We start from the raw sequence: 20261 nt of genomic DNA, 5'->3' as shown, positions 1-20261 counted from the left end.
TTCACAGTGTGTGGGCAGGGAGAACATTTCTTCCTTTTGAGTTGGCCAATTCTCATTCTCCCCAGTGCAGCCGGTCTTTACCCCTTTTTATTTACATTGTGATAGGAGTGCAAGAGAAGTCCAGGAAATAATCAAATGCCTCTTCTAAAGATGAGCTATATCCTCCCCCTCCCCATGTATCTTTTTGACTATTTGGGAGCTAAGGAGGGGGAAGCAGGACCTATTCCCCTTTCTCACCAGGCAAGTTCAGTGGGAACACTTGCATGTGGATGTGCCCCATCTACTGGTTGAATCCGGTGGCTACATTCTTCGTGGATGGCATTACCCTGTGCAGTTAAGGTCTTTAAAAGCAGTTGAGATGATGCTGGTGTTTGGGTCACACGTTGCTGTCCTGCTGGCAACGAAATTAAAGGTAAAGCACAGTTTGTTTGTGGAGCACGTGTTCTAGCATCTCTAGTGCCTAGGTATTTATCTGAGTTGCACACATTCTGTCATGTGGGTTTTGCAAGCTTGAAGTTAGTTTCACGCTTGTGTCCACGGGTTAAAATCCATTGTTTAACATCTGCGTACACCATTTTGTTGTTCCCTGTGTGCATTATGCTTGTGTAATTTATGGATTAGCTCGTAAGTAGATGTAGCAAAGGCTGCCCAGCAGGTCTGTGGGCTGAGGGCTAAGTGGGCAGCGTTTCTGACACCCTGCTGCTGTTGTATTGGGGATGCCGCTGTCTGAACGTGGAATTCAGGTGGGTATTTTATAGCTTTTTATAACTTGTGCTACCTTCCAAGGATTTGTCTAACATACCCATCCAGAAGCATCTTACCTCACACCACCCCCTCCAGATTGCCACATCAGAAATAGCAAAAGCATGAAACCATCTTAATTTTAAGTTTTAAGGCCACTTGCTGTCAATTACGGGTTTTTTTTCTTCTTTTAAAAATTATGAGATAGTTGTTAACTTACTCTTCCTCACTGTTATTCTGTAGTCTCCACTCAGTCCCCAAAGGGGAAGGTGTTGAATGCAGCTGGGTTTTCTGAGCCTTTGTGTTTCGTCGCTGAGTTGTTTAGCACGAGAGGATTTCACAGTGTCAGTGCAAAGTGAACAGACCAGTAGCTTACTTTGGTTTCTCATGGTTCAGGATGATTTCAGACACCTGAGAGTGCCTAGCACCCTCTCAGAGCAGAGATGTAAAAAACGGAAAGCCAAGCAACCAATGCATTAACTTAACCAGAACGCAGCCATCGGGAAAAACCTCAGAATAAGCCATTGTAACGTCCGCGCGCATGTAAGGTCTGAATGTTAAGGTTTGGTAATACTTCATTGGAATTGCCTGTTGGAACAAGCATCAAAATATTTCCAGTGCTGATGCTTTGAAAGATCTCCTCTATGCCTCTTTCTTCTGGAGACCTCAAATACTGCCAGTACAAAACACCGCTGAAGAACAATAGGCAGGTTCTCAAACTTCTCAGAACACACTTGAATTCTGATTGTCTTTATTTACCGGCTTTATAATTCTGGGCAGATTATCGAACCTCTGTCAGCCTCCGTGTTCAGTTGTAAAATGGGGGTGATCGTACTGACTTCCGATTGTGACCCCCGTCTGTCAAGCAGTTAGCATGGTGCTTATTAGCATACACGTGTGCTGTCAGCTGGAGCAATTGTTATATTTTTGCCATTATTGTATTTGAGTATTTATTTTTTACCGGGAGTCTTTCCTTGGACTCTCATCATCACCTTTCTTTTTCTAGGCAGGATTCTGATTTCAAGAATGGAGAATGTATGTTGTGATGTTAGACACACATATATTTTTCCCTCCAACCTTTTCTTCCAATTCTTTCCTAAGGGCTTAGCAGCCTTAAAGATACAGGTGGCAGCGGTTTGCTCTGGTCTGACCTCACAATCCGATCTTTATTTTGCTGTGTCGGAGGTTCTTGGTAGGTCCTGTAATCCCTAAGTGAGTCTAGGAGGCAGATGCATGAAAGCCATGTCTTTGTTGGGCAAAGCCCAGTTGTGGCTTTTCTTTTGTTCCCGGCTCCAATCCAAACTAATGCCTTAATAACTGAAATTCCCTCTTGCACCCTTCACCTTAAGGACTATTAAATCAGCAGGAAGGACGTATCACAGTGGCAGAAAGATGCCTTCACAGCCCTCCCCACCCCCCACCCGGCCACAGGCCCTGGGCCAGGCCACACAGCAGTCAGCACGGGAGGACGGGCAGAAGCCAGACCCCAGGGGCCAAGTGCACCCTCCCGGTGGGAGCTCTGGCTGCCTTTTCCTCTCCATGCACTTCGACGGCACTGTGAGGCTGCCTTTTTCTGAGACTGTGTCACCTCTGCCTTTTCTCTCATGATTTCCTTCCCCCTGGAGATGTTCGATGGTAGGGCAAAATACAGGCATTCAAGCTGCTCGTAGCATTTAGGGAGTTGGGGAATTTGCCTTTTAATTACTGTGAAAATATGATTATTTAGGGACTCAGCACAATCTCTACAGGCTTGTAGAATTTTGTGACGACAGGAAAAGGGGCTCACAAAAGCTTGCTATAATAGGTGAGTTGGCAGGTCCTGGGAGGGAAGAGCAGGTAAAACGAACAGAGCAGTCCCACGTTGCTTTCGTTAACTCGAATCAAGATGTGAAGGCTCTTTCCTGCCACAGCCTTCCTTCTGTAACACAAGTTAAGACCCGCTGCCCGGTGCCATTGCCGAGAGGGTGCGTGGCGTCTAGAATGCTGTGCACAATGGACGTGTTTCACGGAAAGTGCTTATCCGCCCGGACAGCCAATCCTTCGTTCCACTCCATGTTACCAGGCAGCAAGAAGCCCCAACCTTTGTTTTACACACACATCCAAAGAGTTCATGTTTGTCACAAGACGTTTTTGACTTGTTAAGATGACAAGATGTAGTATGTGTCTTTTGCTTGCCCAAACGTATTTTAAATTTCTCTATGGCCTTTGACAGTTTTCTGTCAACACTGCCCACAGCACTTCATCTCAACCCCAGGCCTCCTGACCCTTATGGGGTCTCAGCTCAATCCCCTCCTCCTGACAAGGTCACTCTCCTCTTTTATGTGCTCTTGTAGAACCGTTAGACTATCCTTTGAACACTCATTAAAAATTATTTAATATCGGGGCGTCTGGATGGCTCAGTCATTTGAGCAGCCAACTCTTGCTATTGGCTTAGCTCATGACCCCAGGGTTGTGGGATCAAGCCCCACATTGGGCTCCACACTGAGCATGGAGCCTGCTTAAAATACTCTCTCTCTTCCCCTCCCCCTCCCTACCTCCATCCTTCTCCCCCACTCATGTGCATGCTCTCTCTCTTTCTCTCTAGTAAATAAATAAATATATAAATAAATAAATAAATAAATAAATAAATATTTAATATCAGCCCTCCCAACAAGACTGGAAATTCTGTAAGGTAAAGAAATGCCATGATGACAATGATGAATGTTTGTTCCCCATGTACTCCCCACTCCTAACAGCAGTATGCCTGGTTCTCAGGTGGCTTCACAAGAAGCATTATTGGTAAATGAGTGGATGGATGAGTAAGTGAATGAGCGAGATGCCAGTGTCTCCTATAGTGTTCATTTTGTGTCTCTTCCCTGTCCTATTCACATGGCCTTAGGGATCTGCACACATAGGAGTTCCAGGGACCTGCACACATAGGAGGGGTTCCACACAGTTTCCTAGGTAACCAAAGGATGCATTGTGGGTCTTGGTACCAAAGCCCTGTGGTGGATTGGGGATGTAAACTTATCTAAGTTCTTAGAAAGAGGTCTTGAGGTTCATTGTTCTGACAGTGGTCCTGACCGGGATAAAATACAGCAGACGGGCAGCTGTTTGTTTCTCACCTGCTCTGTCTATTCCCCAGGATCTGGGAGTAACACTTCTCTTGGGAGGGGACCTCAGGAAGGATGCCTTCTCTGATTCAGAGCCAGATAAAAGAACTGGTGCAGTGCCAGGCCTGTCTCTAGCCAAAAGACCATGAATCTACCCAGAAGATTCCATAGTGGTTCTCATGGTGTCTCTCAAGACAGAGCTCACTTAGCTAGTCCCTGGGCCATCTCCAAGAAGCATTATAGAAGCAAGATATTGTGCTACTATATGTTAAGTTGGGCCCTCCAGTCAGAATGCCTGAGTTCAGGGGCACCTGGGTGGCTCAGTCGGTTAAGTGTCTGACTTCGGCTCAGGTCATGATCTCACGGTCTGTGAGTTTGAGCCCCGTATCAGGCTCTGTGCTGACAGCTCAGAGCCTGGAGCCTGCTTCGGATTCTGTGACTCCCTCTTTCTCTGCCCCTCCCCTGCTCATGCTCCATCTTTCTCTGTCTCTCAAAAATAAATAAATGTTAAAAAAAAAAAAAAGAATGCCTGAGTTCAGATTCTACCTGCCTGCTTATTAAGTGAATTTAGACAACTTAGGTATAATCCTCAATTCATTCTTCTATAAAGGAGGAGACATAATATTATCTACCTCACAGGGTTGTTGGAAGATCAAATGGCCAGATATAAAGTGCTTTGCAGAAGGTTGAGCATGTAAGAAGCTCACAAGAAATGTTAGCTCTAATTGTTATCATCTTTTCTTCTTGAGAGAGGGAGAAAGAGAGAGAGCACGCGAGCAGGCAAATGGGGGGGAGGGGGTGGAGGTGGGCAGAGAGAGAGAGAACAAGAGAGAATTGCATGGAGCCCAACAAGGGGCTCAATCTCAGAACTGTGAGATCATGACCTGAGCTGAGATCTAGAGTTAGACACTTAACTGACTGAGCCGCCAGGCGCCCCTAATTGTCATCATCATTTTTATCGATAGCAAGAATTCCATTGCAATTCCAAGCCAGTCCCCCTGAATGCTTGTCCATCCAACCCCTTTTAGTCTGTGCTGGGACCCATGTTTTCTTGCCCTCCCTGCTCTGCCTACGTGTACTGAGCTCCCATTTTTACTATGAGGCCCCAAGCACAGTGTCCAGGAGTGACACCAGTGATGCTGCATTTTGCCTTCTAATACCTCAACCACTACTGTAAAGGCCAACTTGGACCACCTGAAAATCTGTACTGTATGGTGATTTGCCGGTGCGCACACACTGTGTACAGGTATTAAATAAATTTAATTTATTAAATTAAATAAATTTAATGTGTGTGTGTGCCCCACCAGATTGCCCTGCTTTCTTAAAGCATTTAAGCACACTTAATCTCACGGAACATATTATGACTGCAGCAGCTTCTGGAGAAAAGTTGGAGAAAAAAAATTTTTTAACGTGGCACCAACTAAAACTCCCATACGGTTATTTAAGGCAACTTCGGCACTTCCACGGAAACTGGGCTCTGTTGAAGAAATAGCCACTCCTCTTACAGAATGATTTTTTTTTCCCTTTTAAAAAATTCCTTCTTTTATTTTTAGAGTTTGGATGAGATTGGAACTCCAAATCTATTTTCAAGCTGTCTCTTTCTTTCTCCGCTTGCTCTGAACTAACCTTTTTATCTTGCTTCTGCCCCTGGTGGTAGTATCTTGGGCAAGTTACTTGACCTCTTCCTAGCTTCGCTTGTTTCATCTGGGATGTTTGGAATGGATGATCTTTGTGGTGCCTTCTAGCTGTTAACATTTTTTTGATTTCATGATTTCTCTCCCTTGTTATTACAGAAAGCACAAGTGTTGTGCCGCAAGCATAAGATAGGAAAGTATTCATTGATCAAGTTGAAAAACCTCCGCTTGCCACGTTCCAGGACTCTGAGTTTGGCCTTAGAGAGTTACAGTTGTTTTCAGGCAGTTTTTTTGTGCTAATGGTGGTAATGGTGGTTTGGGTTTTATCCCTGTTGTTGTTGTTGTTGTTGTTGTTGTTGTTGTTGTAGACCTTATTGGACGTGTGGCCATTCGATCTTGGTAGAGACCTACTGTGTCACGACATACACCATTGCCCTTACCCTTGGCGTGTCTTGGAAGCCCACAGGCAGGACCTTAAGGCTGTCTGAGTCACTGTGAATGAACCAGGCCGCCTAAAATGCTGTGATGGTCGCCTTTCGGCACTTGGCAGGAAAATCCTTTTCATGTTAGTTTCAAGGTTGTCAGATATCATTATCTCCAAGTATTAAAAATTTCAAAGAAAGGAGGCAGTGTGTTTGATTTATAGAATAATTATCTAGCTTTAGCTCTCACTTGGCTTTGGCAATGGTTTTGCAGGCACTCGAAAATTAAATCCATTTTTTATGGCACTACAAGGTATTATCTCACAGCAAATGATAATTAAACACCTGTGAAATCAATTAGCCCTTTAAGCAGGAAAAAAAAAGTTTTCCAATTATGTTTTCACACCTCCAAAACTTTTATAATTCCAAAACCAACACTCGTGAAGAGGGATGTGGTCGATCGGCGTTGCAGGGTTAACTTTCCATAAAGAGCATCCCTAAATTTTGCTTTGACTTAACCCCAAGCAAGGAAGGCAGTTTATGGTACCAGCTCCCTTCCAGAGAGGATGCAGCCGCCTTTGGAGCTGACTCTTAGCAGCCATCTATCTGACACACCGCCGAGCTGTCAGCTCTTCTACAAAGGAAGTTACTCACTTTGTGTTTTGATGCCAAGTTTTACTTGATGGTTTATTTAAAAGCCAAGATACCTTAGTGGAAACTAAGCAACAAGAGGTTCCCTGTGACAGAATTGCTCTCTCTTTAAGGGCCCTGTAGCCAAGAGTTCTGAGCCATCTTCATTACAGGTTCATACTCTGAAAACAGACTGATTGGCTAATAGCTGAAAACTAACACAGAAGAGCACTGGGAATCATGGCCAGTTTTCCAGACCCTTTTAGGGTCCTGCGTGTTTCATCATTGGCTTTGGTAACAAATTAGCTATTCCAGATGCTTCTTCTGGAAAATGACCTGCACTTCTGAAGCATTGAATGTGTTTGGGGTGGAGGCCATAATAATTGGGACTCAAAAAAGAGGAAAGGAAACGAAACAGCACCAAACCTCTGACATCCTCTCCATTATGCCTCACAATATGCAGACCATTCCAAGAATCCTCTTTCTTTGTGTTCCCTGATGTTGCTACGTGCTTTAGTTTCCAGAAACTTCTCATGCACTCTGTCCCGTTAGATCATCAGTAGACCTCGTTAGGCAGGCAAGACTAGTATGATTGCACCATCTTACAAACAAGTGCGCATTTAGAACCAAAGCGCCTTGCTTAAAATCAAGCCGTTAATGCCAAAGTCAAGACCAGAAACTATAGTTTCTAATATTTGTTCATGCAGGTTTCATCCTATCACTCTACATAAGCCTCTCTTAAAGACATTCTTTTAAAAAAAATTTTTTTTCTCCGCAGACATTTTTAATGAGATCTTGCTTTCATAGAAGATGGCATTTAGAGCAGTTGATGAATCTTAACATTAACCGGAGAGATGAGGCTGGTATTGCACACACACAAAAAAGACGAACAAGAACTTCTCTATGTTCTTTTAGAAGGTTGTCCTGTGGGTTATCGCCACAAGCATGGCCAGCAACTGGGACACTTTGTGGCCTCGTGAGTATTATCCCTTGAGGAATGAGAGATATGGTATTTATGCAACAACAAATTTTTTTTTAACCTGTTAGCGTGATCCAGGGAGAGGCAGAGGGAGAGAGACAGAGACAGAGAGAGAGGGAGAGAATCCTAAGCAAGTTCCACACTCACTGCAGAGCCCGACACTGGGCTCGATCCCACAACCCTGGAATCATGACTTGAGCTGAAATCAAGAGTCGGACACTCAACCGTATGGGCCACCCAGGCAGCCCAACAAAAAATATTTCTTAAGGTCACTACGGTCCAGGCACAGGTCTAGGGGCTGAATAAGAGCAGGTAAACCCCTTTCCTCATTGTGTGTGTGTGTGTGTGTGTGTGTGTGTGTGTGTGTGTGTGTGTATGTATATATATATATATATATGTATATATATATATATATACACACACACATACATACATACATGTGTGTATAATATATGTGTATATATGTGTATATATGTGTGTGTATAATATATATATTATACACACACACATATATATTATATATATATAATATATATTATATTTAGGGAGAAGGAGAGTGACCCTGTAAAACAACAAAACGGGTGAATTCAGACCGTAGTAAATCCTAAGACAGAGATGAAACACAGCAATGGGACAGTGAGTGTTTGGAACACAGGCTAGTCTGTGAGGGCCTCTCTGAAGACGTACTGTTTATCTGAAGGCTGATTTGCATCTGGGGCAGACTGGGGAGAATGTTCCCAGCAGAGGGCGTAGCAAGTACAAGCCCAGGAGATGGTGATGAGTGATTTGTGTGTAAAGAAGCTGAGAGGGCAGTATAGCAGTAGCTGGTGAGTGAGGAGAAGGGCAGTCTGAACTGTGGGCAGAGGCCAGTTCTCACGGAGTCCTGTTGGCCATGGCAAGGGGTGTGAATATTATTCTAAGTGCCATGAGGAGCCACTGGGGGGTTTTCAGCCTTGGAGTTAACATTTTAAGGGTAACTTTGGTTGCTCTATGGATTGAACCCATAAAGATTGAACTTACTCTGACCTGAAACTAACATGAACCAGAGCATGCTTCTAATTGCTCTGTTCATGTGGAGACCCAAAGGAATAGAATTAAGGGAGATCTAGGGAAGGGCGTGAAGAGACCGGGGGGGGGGGGGGGCCTGGGAATTACAAAAACGATTGAGGGCACCATTGTTTCCCCTGAGCGCAGTGTGCTGTCTGGCACAGAGGAGTTGCTCAGGATTCATGTGTCCAGTGAACAAATATCAGAGCAAGAAGGCATCTTAGGGCCATCTGGTCTACCCCTCCCCTATTAAGTGCTTAAATTTCCTCTGTTTCACAGCCCCTTCCCAAAATGAGGCCACCTAGGAGCTGGCTAGCTTCTCAAGGGGAGCTGAGCTGACCAGAGCCAGCTGGAGGAGGAAGGAGGGGTGACGCTGAGCTCAGACTCTATCCCCCAGGCACTATAGTTCTTCTTCCAAAGGAAATGGCACAATCTGAGTTTATGGGCCTTTCCAGTCTCCAATGACCAACCCCTCGGAGGGTGTTCTGGTAAATAAACAATATGCACCGTCAGGTCATTAACCATAACACACATTTGTATGTCCCATGGACCCATATGCACCTGAACATTTATACATTCTCATACCCAGAGGGAAAGAATAAACTTTCCCTAGTTAACTAGCTTCACACAGCTTTCATATTATGTTGGTGTCCCATAATTTCTGGAGGATGCACCGTCTTCACCTGTGCAGAATTCTGAGACCTCATTTGCTTATTCAGCATGAAGAGTCCCAGAAGTGAGCTGGCCCTGACTGTCAAAGTCAGAAGGTAGATGCCCAGGAATGGCAAAAATAGGAGCAGACTTAGGAAGGTGAGGTTGGCCGAGCCAGCTGTTATTTCATTAACTGTAATTGGATTCTCAAGGTATTCTCAAGGTATCACTTAAGTGCAAGGACCAGACGGAAGGCTTAAGGGCTGACGAAGAATGCAGGGCATGTCGTATTCACCACTGGGCAGCCACTCCGTGGGGACAAGAACAGCCCAGAAGGAATTCCAGACATTCTCCTAATCCCAGGGCTGACCAAGTCCGGCTGGGCAGGAAAGAATGTTTTGGCTCAAGAATGGAAGTGGTCAGAACACTAGGTTGAGCCCAGTTTTCTTTGGGGGATGGGGAGGCCTTGCCTTTGGACCAAAGCAGTGTTTGTCGTGATGAAGCCAGGAGGAGGGTGGACCGTGTTTGTTTTTTGGTTTTCGGGGTTTTTTTCCTTCAGCTCAGACGTGGAGGAAGACCAGGAGAAGGTTCACTTTGAATAGCACTGCCCATACATTTGACTCGATTTGCAAATAATGCTATTTATCAGGGCTGGTGAAACACAAATCCCCCACCCTCACCACGGTGCAGAAAGAAAATGAAACTTTTAACAAACTGCCAGGCCTTTAGAAATAAAGACAAAGAAGAAGGGATAGAAAATGTACAAAAGGAAGAGAAAAAAAATAGTTAAATAAAAGACCCTGTTTTCCACTGTCTAGCTTGGGCTCAGCCTCAACAGAGAAGTGCAGGTCGTCCTCGGAAGACCAGGCACACACAGAGATGTTTGTTACAGCTACATGGAGATGATCGTAATGAAGAGGGGCTTGCGTCTCTTGGTCTCTCTGCTGATCTCGCACCCGCTGCACCCGAAATGCAAACCAGTGCATGCTGACACTTTCCATCCATTTACTATTTTTCAAGTGGCTCCTGTAGGGCCAGGCCCTGGGGGAAGGGCTGGTTCAACAGCAAGTAGGACCGAGGTCCTGTCTCCTGGAGTCCAATGAAAGGAAAACAAGAAAACAGGCAACTTAATACAATGTGAGCGGAAGACAGGTCAGACCAGGGCGCTGGGTGAGCAGCAAGAGGGTCTTTGGCCAAGACTCAGGGTTGCAGCGAGGCTTCCTCCAGCAATGCATGTAAAGCAGAGGAAGGAAAGAGGGCCGTGCTGAGGGGACGTGCCCCTGCTTCTGCTCCCTAAGACTCGGCTTGTCCGGGGCGGTGGGGGGGGGGGGACGCTGGGGGGTGGCGCGGGGAGCTGCCATTTAGGACGGATACTCCGTGCTGGCACTCTCAGCTTCAGTCCACACTTCCTGGCCCCGCTCCCGTTGGCCAGTCTCCCTGGTGCAGAGCCTGGTGAAAAGTTAATGGTAAGATAATAACCTCGGGATTCCCAATGGCCCTTGGGAACTGAGAAGACATTTAGCTCCTGCAGCCAAGACCTTGGTGTACCTCTTGTGGACCCATTTATCCACCTGAGGTCATTGTTGCTGCTGGCTTTTTTTATGGCCTCTCCCTTTTCTGTCCCCCTGTACCCAGGTAGCACTTTGTGTAGCATTTTCAGAAATGCTTTCTTTCTTTTTTTTTTTGTTTTTAATGTTTATTTTTGAGAGATAGAGTGCAAGCAGGGTAGGGGCAGAGAGAGAGGGAGACACAGAATCCAAAGCAGGCTCCAGGCTCTGAGCTGTCAGCACAGAGCCCAATGCAGGGCTCAAACTCACAAACTACCAGATCATGACCTGAGCTGAAGTTGGAGGCTCAGCCAACTGAGCCACCAAGTGCCCCAGAAATGCTTTATTTCCAACCAGAGAATTGATAAGACCCACATGTCCTGGAATTGCATTTACCTTGGAGCCGTTTGAGTTTGGCTATTGCTGAGCACAGAAACCGGTGCTCTGAAACCTCACCCCGCCAGACAGCTGAGATCAAGGTCACCTGGCACAATGTGGTGGAAATTCTTTGTTTTCACCTTTGCTGTCCCCGTGTTACTCCTTCCTTCTAGGCAGCCCTGAGAGACAACAGAGCATATTGTGGATTCTGCCCTCCTTCTACAAGTCTCATAAAACTTTTACTACTGTACTTCATCATCTGTAAAATGGGGCCATTTCACGTGTGCTTGTCGAGATAAAGTGCAATAATGAGCACAGGTTGTTGCCCTGCACACAGGGAACATGTAATCAGCATGTGTATGTGGCGGGGCAGGGGGCAGGTGGTCATTACTGTAATGTTACCTTTCACGACTGTCCTATTTTATCACTTTTACATATTAGCCGTTGTGCTGCTATTTAATGACGGGGAACCAAGATGGTCTTCTACCCATCTTGAAATAAGAGATGCATCTAGCACTTGTTGTATTCATTAATATGCAGGTGGCGATTCCCACATGGTCCAGGTTTACAGTTCTGAGCTGTCAGTAGCTAGGGTAAAGATGGTGTAAGGGAATTTTGACATGATGTGGGGTTAGGATCCAGCGTGTTCAGACGGGGTGTTGGATTCCAAGTGTCTTCTGACTCCTGTTCCCTGTGAGAAGCTGGCATAACCATACTCACCTCCTAGTGTGGCTGCGAGGCTTAGGTGAGAAAATGTGTGCAAGAGTCTGGCTTCCCATGGGGCCTCATGCCCCAACGAGAGCCTGCAAAACCTTAACCTCCATCCCTTCCCTACATTGAAATGGATTTTTTTAAGATTTTATTTTTAAGTAGTCTCTCCACCCAATGTGGGGCTCAAACATGCCACCCCAAGATCAAGAGTCACATGCTCCGCTGACTGAGCCAGCCAGGCGCCCCTGAAATGGATTTTAAATGGACAGTAAAGAGGAGGTGGTCTTCTCCTTCAAGTGTGAAGGATGGATGTAGATGCATGTCCCTCCCTGTAGCCAACCACTGCTCTCTGCATTGGGAAACTTGGGGCCAGCAGCATCCTTTGGAGAAGCATTAAAGAGAAATCGCATCCCAGCCTATGGCATGACCGGGTGCCCCTGAGGTTCTGGCAGCAGGCAGCGCTCCAGGCAAGAATCACCCATGTGAGGAATCACAGCACCTCCACAGCAAGTGCCTTCCGGCTGCGGGGCAGTAAATGTCCCTGAGGCTGCAGCCAATCTGGTCAGCCTGGGCCAGTACCACACATTAGTATAGCTCTGGTCATTTACCCGACACTGGAGCATATGGAGTTCATTCATGTGCACAAGAGCTGTGTGAGCAAGTGGTGAAGAAACTGAGGCTTAGCGTGTCCCACGAATTCGCAAAGACCACGGGGGCCTGTTCCCCTCTGTATGTATGCTTACGTGACAACAGATAGCCATACTGTAGTGGCCAACTGGACCCATTTTCTGACTGAAAGGTATGTTTCTCAGTTCAAATTTGTGTCTTGGGCCAGTTTCATGTTATTACATGTTATGGGCTTTGGGTTTTCTCAAAAGTCATTGAAATTTTACGTGTTGAATCTGTGAAGTGCAAGAAAGGGTCTAAGGCAACATGGTAAATAAAAACAGAGCACCATCTTGGACCGAACTGCTCACGTGACACGATGCAGGGCTTTGAGTAGAGGAGAAAGGGTCCTCTTAGCGGTAGCCACTTGTTACCAGTGCTTGACACTAGATGAACTGCTTAGGGATTCGCTCCGTAAGAAACGTTTCGGGGGCGCCTGGCCAGCTCAGTCAGTGGAGAGCGTGACTCGTGATCTTGGGGTGGTGAGTTCGAGCCCCATGTTGGGTGCAGAGATTACTAAAAAAGAAAGAAAAGAACTTTCAGACCTTGCATTTGTGTGAGCTGACCAAAGAGGCAGCATGGTGTGGTGGAAGGCAGAGGCTCTTTGGTATCAGAAAGCGTGGAAGTGGAGCCCTTTATGGCTCCATAGTTGTGACCTGCATTGTTGGCAAGGTTACCAGACTGTCTGCACTAAGCACTCGCCTGTGAAGTTGTGTTCTATCAAGTTGTAAGAATGCCATTGGGAGCGTGTCCTTCTTCTGCTTGAGCCCTTCAGTGACTCAATCCACCACACGGGATTGTGTCTGAGCTCCAGGAGATACCACACATTGTCCTCCCAGTGGGACCCCACCCTACTGGTAGTTTCACTCCCCTCCCCCCTCCCCCACTGCCTCGCCCTCCCCAAACTGCGGTGGGTTCTCTCATCTTGGTGTTTGCTCCCGCTGTCTGTTTCTACCCCCAGAAATGCCGATTGCCTCCTCTCAGCCTTACCAGGCTGATTCTTGCTCTTCCATTAATAATTAGCTCCGTCTCCCTTCCTCCTGGAGGCATCCCTGCTTCTCAGTCTCCCCACCAAAGCCAAGTTGTCGCTGTTGTTTCTCTGCATAATCTCCACCTCATACCTCCATCCTACCGATAAATAATAATCATTGATCATCATATTCCCTCACTGAATAACAATCAGTTGATAACACATCTGCCTTTTCCCTGGACCGTTGGTTCTTTGAGGAATGCGTGACACATGGTAGGCATTCAGCTAATTAATGTTGTTTGAGTGAGTGAAAGAAAGCACAGGGGAGGTGCTAAGGACCTTGTTTTATTTCCCTCATCCAGTGTACTTAATGGAACTACAGCGGCCATACATTGGTTTTGTTTTCTTTCTTTTTCTCCTAAAGGATACAGTTCAAACCTGGGTGTAAGCAAAGAAGATTAAGTACTTATGAGGATGGGGACTGGAGGGAACAGATAGCGTAGATGTTCACTTTATAAATAAATACTTGAGACAAACTGTAGCAACATCACGGGGAGACTGGAATTGCGTGACTACACAGATGAGAGGCTGGATCGCTTGGCTTCTTCCCTACCCTCTTTGATTCTTTGATTAGCAAAAAGCAGGCTCACATGGCAACTGTGTGTGCTACAGAGGGGTTGAGGGAAGCACGGGATGGCCGGTGGGCACGCTGCACCGGCAGCATCCTTGTCTGTGTAGCTTTTGAAAATAAGGCAAAATCCTTTCAATTAGAAGCTGCTGTTCTGTTGTGATTCCCAGCTTCTGTTTGCATTTTATTTTAAAGGGTCTGTTCCACATTTGTCTCTGGCTCTGTCTTGGGGAATTCTTTTCTTTTTTCATTGTTCTTTTTTTTTTTTTTTTTTTTATGTTTTTATTCCTCTGGTCCCGATGTAATTTACCACAACAGCTTACAGTTTGCCTAGTGCATTGCAGTTTATAGGGCATGGACTCGATCTCATTTGATCTTAACTGCTTTGGAGCATGGAGAACTTCTTTTACACAGGGCCATACAGGAAGTGGCAGATCCAGAACCCAGGTTCCTCAAGCCAGGTCCTCTAACTTTTCAGGTCGGCTTTGTTTTCCATTATATCTGTTGCCTTCCTTCAGCTGTAATGATAATAGCTACCATTTATGGATGGGTTAGGATATGCCCGTGCTTCAGTTAAATTGTACCAGCTAAGCCTCACAGTAGAAGTATCTCCATTTGCCCACCAGGAAACCTGAGATTTCGTCAAATAACTTTCCCAAGATCACCCAGCTTGTAAATAGCAAAGGGGAACCCAGGTTTGGCTGTGTCTAAAGCTGCTTAACCCACAAAGCTTTGTGTTCCTGACCTCATAACTCAAATTTTCTGTGAGCTCTTCGCACAAAATTTAGGATGCGTCCTAATTACCTGGAGGGCTTGTGGCAACAGGATTCTGGGCCCTTCCTCTGGAGTTTCTACACCAGTGGGCCTTGGTGGGCTGGGCATTCCCATTTCCACAAAGTTCCCAGGGGGTGTGGATGATGTTCCTGTGGGGGAAGGCACTTGGGGAACCCTGCACTTGCCACGCTGACCCCCCCTTCCTCGGGTACACTGAATTGCCGCCAGCTACAATGTGTTTCATATGGGGGGGAAGGACTTCAATTTTGCATTGTTACAGGGCCCATTTTAAATGGGGTGTATCCCATCCATTATTCGGCACAACTTTAAGGCGAAAATTATTACAGCCATAGAGTGGTTCCTGGTTTCTAGGTTAAATTCAGGCCGTGTCACTTTATTGCGTTTTTCTTTGCAGCCATTTATAAAAACTGCTCTAACTTCTGTATCACCACCTACACAATGGGGAACTTACTGCCCATCTGAAGAGGGTAACAAAACCATTTATTGACTTGAAGTGGAAAGGTGTCTGAGATTAGTTGCCTGCCCTATCTACTTACCTTTTTGCTTAGGATATCATGTGTTAATTACCTCTCATTTTGAAGATGTTTATGATTCCGATGTGATTTACACTTCTAAACTTAATAGGGGAGAATTCATCCCTCTGAGAAGCCCGTCCCCCTCACTTGACCTGTCCTCTCTCTGCCTGTCCTTCTCCCCCATCTCTAACCTTTCATAACTACTAATCTGTTATGTATCCCTAAAATTATGTTACTTCACGAATGCTATATAAATGAATAAGGCAGTATTCACCTTTTTGAGACTGGCTTTTTCACTTAGCATAATTTCATTGAGGATGTTGTGTGTATCGATAGTGCATTTCGTTTTATTGCTGAGAAGTATTCTAGGCTGTAGATGTACCACAGTTTGTTGAATTATTCACCCATTGAAGGACATTTGGATAGTTTCCCGTTTGGGGCTATTAAGGATAAAACTGCTGTGAACATTCATGGACAAGTTTCTGCGTGAAAATAAGTTTTCATTTTCTCTGGGCTAAATGCCCAAGAGTGCAATTGTTGGGTCATATGCTAATCCCACTTTTAGTTTTAAAAGAAACTGCCCAACTTTTTTCCAACGTGACTGCACCATTTTACATTCCCGGCAGGAATATGCGAGGGTTCCAATTTCTCCTCAGCCTCATGAGCACCTGTTCTCACCTGTCCTTTTGATGATAGCCATCCTCGTGGGTGATTTGCATTTCTTTAACGGTTAATGATGTTGAGGATCTTTGTGCTTATTGGCATTTTGTATATTTTCTTTGGAACAATATCTAGTCAATCCATGGCTTGTTTTAAGATTGGATTATTTGTCTTTTGATTGTTGAATGTCAGAATTCTTTACATATTCTGGATAACAGTCTCTTACCAGATCAATGATTTTCAGATATTTTCTTTTTGCTGTGGGTTGTCTTTTCACTTTCTTGATGGCAACTTGTGGGAGAAGGAGCCCAGCCTTCTTGACTGAACTTGCCTGAGATGGAGCTTCTATGAAGCAGAGCTGGGAGGGGTTGGTAATGGAGCAGACCATGGTTCAAACGCCACAGACACTCAGTGTTCTTGCCAAGATTCTGTAGCTTCTCCCGAACAAATGTTTTTCCATTTGTCATTAGACCTTTAGGACAATTTCCAGAAAATTTAAATGAATGAGGTTTTTGGTTTTGGGTTTTTGTTTTTTTTAAATATTTTTTACCAGTTAAACTGTTGTTTTGTTAGGGAGCGTGTCCAGAGTTCCTTAGTGTCTCCCTTTGCAAGGCCAGTCTTCTCGAGTGTTGTACTTTATAATGCAGATTTCCAGGTAATTTTACACCTGGAGTTCTGATCAGCCTCTCCTAATTATCAGACAGGGCCTGGGACATAGTGTTTTTTGAGACAGTGACTAAAAAATTGAATGAATTCAAGCATCGAGAAGGAGGTAGATGTGGGTGTGTGAGAACACCAAAATGGAGAGATGGGTCCCAGAAAGGCTGAGTGGGAGGGCACCAAACACAAGTGCGGCCCGCCTGGGAAAACTACCCCCCTTTCAGGGTATCATTACTCCCTCAGTTAAAACACTTATCCATTCATAGGTTCCCTCTCACTAGAGCCCAAAAGAGAGGCTGGCTGACAGACTGAGCATGGTTAGAAGTCTGAAAATCATTGTTCTAAGTTTTGTGTGCACATGTGTTCTGTATATGTCTTTATGTGTTAAACATACATTGTATACACATGAGCAGATATTTATACATATATATATGCATAATGTATGTATATATATATATGTGTATATATATGTATATATATATGCACACATACATTTATACAAGGGTTTTGGAAACCTTTGGAGCAGTGGGATATTCTGAAAGGCCATTCTTCTCTTTTTTTTTTTTTTTTTAAGTTTGTTTCTTTATTTTGAGAGAGTGTGTGTGACCATGAGCAGGGGGAGGAGCAGAGAGAGAGAGAGAATTCCAAGCAGACTTCACACTCAGTGCAGAGCCCTACACTGGCTCCATTCCATGAACTGTGAGATCATGACTTGAGCTGAAATCAAGAGTCGGATGCTTATCAACTGACGGAGCCACCCATGCACCCCAGAAGATTCTTCTTCCTCACCTAAAAATAACATAAAGAATAATGGAGTGTTCAGACAATCTCTAGTCATTTTGCTGATGAGGAAAGTAAGGCCCGGAGTGCTCATGTGTTTTATTCCTAATGTCACAGCTACCTAATGGCAAGGATGTTCATCCCACATCTCCCTTTACCTGCTGTATGAATGAACACAAGCTTCAATCATGTAAGCTTTATCCCCTACATCAGCAAATACTCCTGGGCCACCACTTAAAAACCAACACCCTAGAATAACTGTCAGGTGATTTTTTTTGCTGTAAGTTTCCTGCCTTCTCTCCACCTCTACTCCTTCCCCAAAGTAAATTCTGCAACTGGCAACTTTGAAACTTGTTACAATCCAGAACGTTAATAGGGTTCTACATTTTTAGCAGCCTAAAGATGAGGGTGTAGGACCTTCTGTGCTAATCCCTCAGGGGTTTCTATTCTGGGCACTTACTAAACTTTGCTGTAGTCTGAAGTATATTTGACCTTTTTATATTAAAACAATTTGAGTTTAAACTTTATAAGTATATGTGTGTGTGCACATATTTCCCTCTTCATCGGTTAAGGGAGAGAGCCAGACATTTTTTAACAGTTGAATTTGAAGATACTTATCAATTACTTCCCCGTGTTTGGTGAGCAAAGGAGAAGGCATTACCATCATAATTTAATATTTCTTATTTAGCCAAATTTGAGCCCTCTTAAAAATCTTTTCTACTTTCAAGTCTATTTTGCAGTTTAATTAATGCAGCAAGGGTTTTTATTTTACTCTCAATGGAGATAATCTTAATCCATTCATGGTGACCTTTTCTTGTGCAAATTAGTTGTACAAGCTTGTTTAAGCAAATGGTCCTTTGCATGATGTCTCTTCTTAATGACGGGTTTATAATTGAAAATTGGCTTACTCCCATATGCCTAGTTTGTATGAGAATATAAAAATAGATGTGGACTTTAAAAATATAAATGTATATATCAGTATCCCAAAACGAGGAGGGAAGAATCCGATGCCTTCAGGCTATGATTAAATTAGACTATTAGAGTCAGAATATGCTGGTGACATATGCTACTGTCAAAGTCACACCTGTCTGCCGAGCATTGCAAGCTCTTGAAAAATGAGAGTGATTTCATCTTAGCTCTGAGAATCTGGGCTTGCACAGGGCACGAGCCATTTCTGCTTCCCCAAGTTTGCTTAAACTCATAATGAACCTGAAACTGCGTGTTTAGGAATGTGTTTGCGGAAGCCAGTTTTAAGGGGATATCTATCCTAAACAAAATGAAATGCTTGTCGCCTTTCCTGCACTTCCCCAGCCTAAAGAGACAGCCGGCACTCATGTTATATTTTGCCTTTTTTCAAGCGCAAGAACCGTGTTGTACCGTCAAGTGGTATCTGAGTAAAAGAAACGATCCTCTCTTCTGCACCCTGGTTTTCCGCACCCCACGCTATGCTTTTTTTTTCTCCTGTTATTCTTATTTTCACATTTCTTAGGCCAGCTCCTTCTGTCTCTCTTGTGTTTCCGCTGTAATGGATAATGTGTTATCCATTCTTATATATGAGTATTTGTCTGGCGTCGCTGCATATTCTTGGTTAAACGTACAAACTCCCGCTTGAAGGAGAAAGTAAATGTTCTGTGCTTGTAATGGAGGTTTCCTGGGTAGGTTTTAACAGCATGGTTTTGCGGGGTGGGGAACAAGGACAGTCTTAGTTTTGCTGAATGACATGGCATTAAACAAGAACTACTCGTTGTGATCTTTTGCTTTTAAGCTCATGGGGACAAGACATTTCATCAAGACACAAAAAATCTGATTTTTGGAAGCAAACCGTGGGCCAGCCAAATTGTTACTGGGAACATCAGACTTGCCTTTCATGTACTGCTTGCAAAACACCCTAACTACTTTGCCCCTCGTGAAAGTTCACATTTGTTGTTCATGCAACACCCCCCACTCCCCAAAGGGGAAGTGAGAGCTGCCTGCCCAGCGTGTCTCCTGAGCTGCTCTGGGTAATTCCATGTTACGTATACACCCGCAGATGTTCACTGACCCCTCCCCACACCCACCACTCCTCACGGGTCTTCGTCTGCTGATTGTTCCTGATTGTTCCTCCTCTCTTTCTAGGTATGATTATCGGGAAATGCTGCACAATGCCACTTTCTGTCTGGTTCCTCGTGGTCGCAGGCTTGGGTCCTTCAGGTTCCTGGAGGCTCTGCAGGTAAGAGACCCTGAGACCTCCCCAGAATAGGGCTGAGGGCTGAAGTCAGGGTGGGTTTAACCTTAACCCTTCTGCAGGGATCTAAGCAGAATGCATAGTTTGCCTTGAACACCTGGAATCTGTTTCCCCAAGAAAGTCTGTGACATTTTTTATAAGAGAGGGGGCGGAAAGAGGATTCACTCCTTGTCTTTGGACCTGAGAAGATTAAACGGTTTCACTACCGAGGAGGAGGTGTTCAGAGACATGTTTGCCGACAGAGGGTGGATCTGACTGCCCAACAGCAGCCTTGCAGACACTATTCTGCTCCTGGAAGCCGGTCTCAAGAGCACTGGCTTAAGAAAATGACTTATTGGGGGCACCTGGGTGGCTCAGTTGGTTAAGCATCCGGCTTCGGCTCAGGTCATGATCTCGCAGTTTGTGAGATCGAGCCCCACATCGGCTCTCTGCTGTCAGTGCAGAACCTGCTTCAGATCCTCTGTCTCCCTCTCTCTGCCCCTCCCCCCTCTCAAAAGTAAGCATTAAAAAGGAAAGGAAAGGAAAGGAAAG

The 20261-nt window shown here is 44.9% G+C and overlaps 1 protein-coding gene across 1 annotated transcript in view; it reads left to right on the top strand.

Annotated features, from left to right (window-relative positions):
* The window catches only part of EXT1 (exostosin glycosyltransferase 1), a 289853-nt gene that overhangs the window by 233954 nt on the left and 35638 nt on the right, over positions 1-20261 (top strand). The window contains exon 2 of the mRNA XM_040494290.1: positions 19622-19715. Within this exon, the coding sequence (XP_040350224.1) occupies positions 19622-19715 (94 nt within the window). The remainder of the gene's footprint in view (positions 1-19621; positions 19716-20261) is intronic.

This window comes from Herpailurus yagouaroundi, unplaced genomic scaffold (assembly GCF_014898765.1).
Source record: "Herpailurus yagouaroundi ecotype Mexico unplaced genomic scaffold, PumYag 186, whole genome shotgun sequence".
NCBI lineage: Eukaryota > Metazoa > Chordata > Mammalia > Carnivora > Felidae > Herpailurus > Herpailurus yagouaroundi.
This window is presented reverse-complemented; position numbering and strand designations above follow the sequence as displayed.